At 45.9% G+C, this 7,961-nt stretch overlaps 1 protein-coding gene across 1 annotated transcript in view; it reads left to right on the forward strand.

Annotated features, from left to right (window-relative positions):
* The window catches only part of CSRP3 (cysteine and glycine rich protein 3), a 99,153-nt gene extending 91,576 nt beyond the window's left edge, over positions 1–7,577 (forward strand). The window contains exon 6 of the mRNA XM_053688891.1: positions 7,292–7,577. Coding sequence (XP_053544866.1) covers positions 7,292–7,368 — 77 coding nt within the window. The 3' untranslated portion in view covers positions 7,369–7,577. The remainder of the gene's footprint in view (positions 1–7,291) is intronic.
* Positions 7,578–7,961: the final 384 nt, after the last annotated feature.

A 7,961-nucleotide genomic window follows, 5' to 3' on the forward strand; every position in this document is an offset into this window, starting at 1 on the left:
CAAAGACAAGACAATGGAACCCGGGCACTCGAAAACTCGGAGCCAGCTTAAATATTTAATAACCCCTGAGGAACCACTAGGTTACCCCCTCCGGAGTAGACTGTGCACCACAGGCGATGCAATCACAGTCATATCCAAGACATCTTGGACATCGAACTTTCACTAAATGTCCCATACACAGAGAGCTTAGGACACTCACAGCGGGATAGAACTCCCAACATAAAGGGTGATAGGCAATGGTGAAGCCACGCAGCCACTCTGGAAGGCCTTAAGGCTCTAGGGACAATTGCCACTAAGTCTAAAGATTAAGTAACGTATGAGAAAACAGAAAACTCTGCTTAGGAATGCTATCACCAGAATCACAAGACGGATGAGAAAACAGGAGCTTTACCTGGGTTCAAGCCCACAAGCTCCTGCTTCAGGTGCGGTGGAACTAACCCCTACGCCACATCTCCATTAGAAACTGTGTAAAGAAGCTAACAAAAGTCTCCAAGATCCTCAGGATCCACTTCCCTGACACCTCTACAGCTCAAAGACTGAAGAAGGAGCAAGTATCCTAGCCCCTGGCGGGAGAAAACCCACATACCCCTAAGCAGGGGCGACATAGGAAAAAGGGGAGACAATCTAATCTGTAAATCTCCCAAAATATGGGAGCAGATGAGATCCCGAAGTAGAATAATCAAAAGGCTTTAACTTCCAGAAACAGATGACCTTCCAAGGAAGGGAACAAAAAGGCCCATCAATCTCAACCTGAAGGAAGAGGGACCATCATCAAGGAAAACAGATTCCAAGAGGAGAACCTCAAAACAGAAGACGAGGGAAATCGCCCAGATTGATCCCTAGTAGGATCCGCTCTGGACCCCTGCCCACGAGGAACAGGACAGTGAGGACTGAGTAAAATCCCCTGATGCCCCACCCAAAGAAAGAACGAGAACCAGCCTGACATTTGGGAACAAAGGCTTCCTCTACCATGTTTTAGCCCTACATGGGCAGAGCCTCAAAAAAATTATGGAACTCATAGAAGGTTCACTTCACGAAAACTCTTAGCGAAAGCAAAGATTATTCGATCTGAAGAGACACCAAGAATAATAAACTCCTCATCCAAGAGAGCAACTCACCACCCAGCCAGGTCAGCCAGTTACACCGGCACCACGTGGATGATCGTAAGGAACAGAAATAGTCCCTATCAGGACCAGCCTGCTACAAAGGCCCCCAAACTGAACCAGGCCACAGAAAATTTGAGACCCCATGAGGACTCGATAAAAAGATCTAAAGACATGACATAATGTACTAACACCTTAACATGCGACTTCCACGGAAGTGCCCAAGCGACCAAAAAATCGCTAGTATCAAATTCCAGAGAAGAAATATTTCCCAATGGAGAAATCATAACAGACATGAGCTTCGTAAAAAATAAATAAAATACATCCTAGCCAAATCAAATAAAAGAAGGGCAGCACCCGCAGGTGAACGCCCATGAAGAATGGGTACACCAACGGGACCAGCCAATCAGAGACCCCATTCTTCCAAAGCTCAGAACTGGAATAAGATACCCAAAAAAGAAAGGAAAATTGAAAAGGTGCAGGAGATTAACTTCATCCCCACACGTCTAACCCAGCTTGCCGTCTGTAACAAATGGCCGCACCTCCAAAACATGCAATAGCAGGACATGAAGGCGCGCCAGTCTATATCAAAAAGCAAGACTTACCTCCGCCGCCCACGCCTGATGAGCCCCGGTTAGCATAACACAAACAGTATCTCAGCAACACCTCCTCTGGAAGATGTAAATGTGCCAGGGCCATAGATATGGCCATGCATAACCGTGCCGTAACCTCTGGAAGAAACAAGCCGCCTACCGGAGAAGTGGTAACGGCATAAGGGACACCTGCTTAAGTAGCCAAAGAAGGTTCTAGGGAAGGTGCTGGGATATGGGATCCCCAGGGGCAGATAGCTCGGCGGATTCTAAGTTCCCTGTATCGGGAGAAAAGAGCACTCTAGAGCGGCATTCGGAACAACTGATAGGCATAGATTACCCGAGCCATTTCATACTCTTCACAAGAAGTAGAATCTGAGAGACATCCGTCTCCAAAAAGTCAGAATCCTCCATAACTTGGTATACAGAAATTATGGACAGAAAAATAAAAAATGGCACCTTACGCCCCCAATGGCTAGGGCACACGCCACCTCCTGAGACACAGGCAGCTAGCGAAACAGACTCTCTCCGTCGCCACGCAGTCAGGAATACAGAAATAGAGCACAGAAGCCTGACCACACCTCGTCACAAGGTGCACCATGCTGGCCATAGAAAAGCACGCCAAGGCCTACAAGGGCTGCGCAGCCTGACAAGATAAGGCCGTTATGTTCCGATCTAGCCACAAGCCCAAGTAACACTACACATTAGCAGACAGAATCACATAACAAACATGATTAAAGTCCCCCCTGTTCAATAAACCCCCTCAGGAGATATTAACCCTTGATTCCTTATAAAGATAAAGGAGTCCCACTGAGACTCTGACTTCTTCATTTACATTACTTTATTCACATCATCGAAGTAAAATGAAACGATCTTACCGGAATCAACACTGTGAAACAGGAACACGGTCCTTCAGGTGTGACAGATAGTAGCCTCGCTTCTGACATGGACTTGAGAGAAGAAGCAGGCAGCAAAACTCCTCAATGCTGATTGCTAAGGAGCTGTAAACATGAGTCGGGATCGTTTCGCAGAAATACTCTAACATTCATCCATGCTCTCACTGAGAGGTTGACAGGATTACTTAAAACTCCAGTCCCATTTCGAAAAGTACTACCCTCCATAAGAGACTATATAAAAATCTTCCAACACTTCTCTGCCAACCTCCTGTGACGAAAGGCAAAGAATGACTGGGGGATGAGGGAAGTGGGGGAGGTATTTAAGCGTTTGACTGGAGTGTCTTTGCCTCCTCCTGGTGGCCAGGTTCTGAATTCCCAAAAGTTATTAATGTAGCTGTGGACTCCTCCTGTTTATGAAGAAAATATGTGCAAATCCAGATATTTGTATGTTGCATTTTCACATGAATATATCCGGTGCCAAAGAGACCTGAATGCCACTATCCATGATATTTGGCAATCCTTTATATAACAAATTACCAGATACACGTCTAGTTTACCGTACAGTGTATCTTTAAGAAAAGAGTTAGGGATTGGAGTTCAGAATTATGGTTAAAAGGACGTTAAAAACTTTTAGATTAAAAAAAAAAAATTGGATAATAGATGTGCTAAAATGTGTTCACTGGAACATTTAATGATAAATGTTTCAATGTGACCACGCTCATTTGAAAAAGCTCTTGCCACACCCCTTTCCCTTTAGCCACGCCTGTTAAAAAAAAACATTTACTGTAAAACGTTGTTACGGTTGCCTCCAGGCTGGCTGGAAGTTGGACCGTAGAAAAGGATGCTCCTAGCGCTCACCAAAGGAGCAGCAGCACCGTAGACACTATGACTACTGCGTAGCCACCATAAGTAATGCAGACTCTATGAACCACCGCTGCTGGGCTGGTATCTCGCCGTCTGCTCTGCGCCCTGGACCTACGACCAGGCTCCAGTAGGTGAACCTCTTCCTTCAGTAGCAATCCCTGTAGCTAAGGGAGTATGAAGAGCATAGCAATCCCTGTAGTGATTATAAGCTGTCCCCTACAAACATGAGTCAAAGCTTCAAGTTAGAGGGTCAACATAGGTCTGATGTGCTGGAGCACACAGCCTCCTTTTTATTGAGGTTACATGCAAACAGGACACTCTCAGGGGGAGGCATAAAATCCCCCATCACACATTTGATATTAGATAGAGAGACACTCCCTTTGACAGGCCACAACATTTACTTCAGCAGATAACATTACACACAATAAAACAATGCAGTCCACCTTATCAATACTAGTCTGATTAGACAATGGGAAAGTTGATCACTAAACCTAATTAGAGCTAATCCCAGCAGACTTGTATTTAGAATAGGTTTCTTGAAGCTGAACAAAATTTAACTCTTAATGGCACACAATGAAACTGAACCAAGTGGGAGAAAGCCAGGGACAAGTCATTTCACAGGTCTGGGGACATAGTCTTAAAGGGGCATTGTTCATTAAAGTCACAATATGTCCCCAGATGGTTCTTAAAGGGCCACACACACCCAACAAAAGTCAATATGTCCTCAGGGGCACAATCTTCCAGGGGCCATAGTCATGTGGAAGGAGGCTGGCAAATAGGCTTCTCCAAAATCCAGGGAAGCAGGGCAATTTTTCATTTAAAGGGCCAGTTACAAACAGCAGTTTGTAACATATCTCCCCTTTTGGAGGGAGACTAACCAGGCACCTGACCTTCTGCCGGTCAGTGCCCAAGTTAGTCTCGCAACCCACCCACAAATAATCGCTAGCAGCAAAGTAGCCCCCCCACAATACGTAGTACTGGCCTGTAAGTTCCAGGTTGCAGGATGAAAGTGCAGCATCCTCGGCCTTCCTGGCGCAGCTGGGCAAATAGCTGATGGTACTTGGGGGGCAGAGGCCAGCGGCACTCTGCCCTGGTGCCAGCGCTTCTGCTGGGGTGAGGGGTTTGCAGGCCAGTCCTGTAACAAGGGGGTCTGTAGGGCAGAGGCCAGCAGCGCTCTGTTCTGATGCCAGCTCTTCTGCTGGGGGAATTGGGGCATAGTCCTGCCCGGTGGCAAAGGGAACGTGGGGGTCAGTGGGGGTTAACATCTCCACTGTTAACCCTGGGCCCAAGTTAGGAGTTAGCTGGGGAGGGGGAGATTGGCTTACCTCCTCCTCCTGATACTCCGGTGGCCGTTGGGAAGGGAGGTCGATGCTCTCCGCTTCCTGTGGAACATGCTGCGGCTGGGGAGAGAGACCGGTTGTCTCCTCTCCCTGGGAGGCACACTCCGGCTGGGGAGGGAGGTCGATGCTCTCCCCTCCCTGTAGCTGGGTCTGTCGCTGGGGATCTGGGCTGCCTGCCCAGCATCCCTGTAGGGCCGGTAGAGAGACTGCGGTCCCATCTCCACCTGCCTGCTGGGGGTCCTCCCAGGACCAGTCTATGAGGCCTGCTGCCTCTGGTATCTCTGGCTGGGGAAGGGGACTGGTTGTCTCTTCCCTCTGCACGGTATACTGCCGCTGGGGAGGGAGGTCGCTGCTCTCCTCTCCCTGTAACTCTGGCTGCCGCTGGGAAGGGAGGTTGTTGCTCTCCGCTCCTTGTGACTCACTTTCTCGCTGGAGACCAGGTGTCCAGACCCTCAAACTCCACAGTTGGCGCTCAAAGGCTCGTGCCGCTTTGTTCTCCGTATCCAATTCCCGGATGATGCGACTGACTACCTCCTGTGCAGGGTCTGGACCATATCGGACTAGCCGCCTCTTTACCTCTGGAACGAAATCCGCGCCCTCATAGCGACGGATCAGGTTGAGGTGCTCTTCACAGGGTTCTGAATAGTGTCTTGTCAGCTCCATGCTGCTGTAGGTAGGGACGCTGCGCAGTGGCTAGCGTTGCCCTCAATAACTCTCCTACGATACCAGTGCTGTTGTGGTGCTGCTCCTTGCGCTAGTACGCCAATCCCACCGCTGCCGCCAAATGTTACGGTTGCCTCCAGGCTGGCTGGAAGTTGGACCGTAGAAAAGGATGCTCCTAGCGCTCACCAAAGGAGCAGCAGCACCGTAGACACTATGACTACTGCGTAGCCACCATAAGTAATGCAGACTCTATGAACCACCGCTGCTGGGCTGGTATCTCGCCGTCTGCTCTGCGCCCTGGACCTACGACCAGGCTCCAGTAGGTGAACCTCTTCCTTCAGTAGCAATCCCTGTAGCTAAGGGAGTATGAAGAGCATAGCAATCCCTGTAGTGATTATAAGCTGTCCCCTACAAACATGAGTCAAAGCTTCAAGTTAGAGGGTCAACATAGGTCTGATGTGCTGGAGCACACAGCCTCCTTTTTATTGAGGTTACATGCAAACAGGACACTCTCAGGGGGAGGCATAAAATCCCCCATCACACATTTGATATTAGATAGAGAGACACTCCCTTTGACAGGCCACAACATTTACTTCAGCAGATAACATTACACACAATAAAACAATGCAGTCCACCTTATCAATACTAGTCTGATTAGACAATGGGAAAGTTGATCACTAAACCTAATTAGAGCTAATCCCAGCAGACTTGTATTTAGAATAGGTTTCTTGAAGCTGAACAAAATTTAACTCTTAATGGCACACAATGAAACTGAACCAAGTGGGAGAAAGCCAGGGACAAGTCATTTCACAGGTCTGGGGACATAGTCTTAAAGGGGCATTGTTCATTAAAGTCACAATATGTCCCCAGATGGTTCTTAAAGGGCCACACACACCCAACAAAAGTCAATATGTCCTCAGGGGCACAATCTTCCAGGGGCCATAGTCATGTGGAAGGAGGCTGGCAAATAGGCTTCTCCAAAATCCAGGGAAGCAGGGCAATTTTTCATTTAAAGGGCCAGTTACAAACAGCAGTTTGTAACAAACGTTAAAAGAATCATCAGAATGGTTACACTGAATCCTTTATTAAGGTAACCGACATCTACACATTTCTATGACAACTGTCCACAAATCAAGAAACACCAGTCCTTATATAGTACAAAGCTAAGAACAGAGCTGACTTAACAGCAAGAAGTGAACTAGACCAGAGTCCAGAAGGGTGAAGCCAAGAAGGTAAACTGGAAAGGCTAACTGCTCCTATAGATAGAGTGTAGCTATGGGCGGAGCGGAGGCCAGCCCTCAAGCAGCATCTGAAAACTGCCACACTGGGAAGAGCAAATCTGACAATAATATTAATAATAATATGTTCTAGTTTCAGAGAGCAGCTTATTTGTTTTGTGCCCATATAATACCTAACATCCCTCCTTCCAAAGAAAACTATTGGCTATTTTGATGTAAAATGTGCTTTATCTGCTCAGGAGATAGGATCTAACTCCACAACCATATAAAACAGAGCCGTTTAACTCCTTAAAACTGATTAGGAAACTATTTCAGGCAAATAAAATGCCCAGTCTATTAATACTTAATAAACAATAATAAAAAGAAATGGGCTGCACGTCTATATCACTTTATACGGTTATGGAACATGGAAATGTGACTGATAACGAGAAGTAATTATCTGCTCATGCTGTGTAACAAAAATCCTGTGCCTTTCTGATTGTAGGTTATCTAACACTCATACATTGTTGTCTAAATAGTAACAATTATCTAAATATCACTTTATCATGCCAAAATATTTTTCTGTTAGTCCAATACAATTTTTTTTTTTCTCCACAGTTTGCTACGCCAAAAATTTTGGTCCAAAAGGCATTGGCTTTGGTGGTCTCACTCAAGTGGAACAGAAAGAAGACTGAAATGCAAAACTCTTTACATAGTTAGAAAAAGTAAATCGTAAACATTTGGAAACTTTAATTTTGCCAGAAAGTAGTTACAAGTATTTGCTGAAGTTGCAATGACATCTGTGATGACAAAGTGCTGTGTATCGTTTAAAGATCTGTATTGGGAAAACAACACTTTATATGTTCATTTATTAAGTTGACTTCAGTAAATTACATACCATCTCTGCCCTTGTCACTGATGTAATACATATTTCTCCTTTCAGTTGAATATTATTATTTTTTTTAAAAATGGAATTGATTCATGTTCCTAGTTCAATGTTTGACAGCACTTGTTTAAATAAGTGCATCCAATTTGAATGCGCAGTCTGAATTGGTGATCATGACAGGCAGATAAAGCATGTCCAATTGGTGATAAATTTATGTAAGAACTTACCTGATAAATTTCTTTCATATTGGCAAGAGTCCATGAGCTAGTGACGTATGGGATATACAATCCTACCAGGAGGGGCAAAGTTTCCCAAACCTCAAAATGCCTATAAATACACCCCTCACCACACCCACAATTCAGTTTAACGAATAGCCAAGTAGTGGGGTGATAAAATAAGGAG

Source organism: Bombina bombina, chromosome 7 (genome assembly GCF_027579735.1).
Source record: "Bombina bombina isolate aBomBom1 chromosome 7, aBomBom1.pri, whole genome shotgun sequence".
Lineage (NCBI taxonomy): Eukaryota > Metazoa > Chordata > Amphibia > Anura > Bombinatoridae > Bombina > Bombina bombina.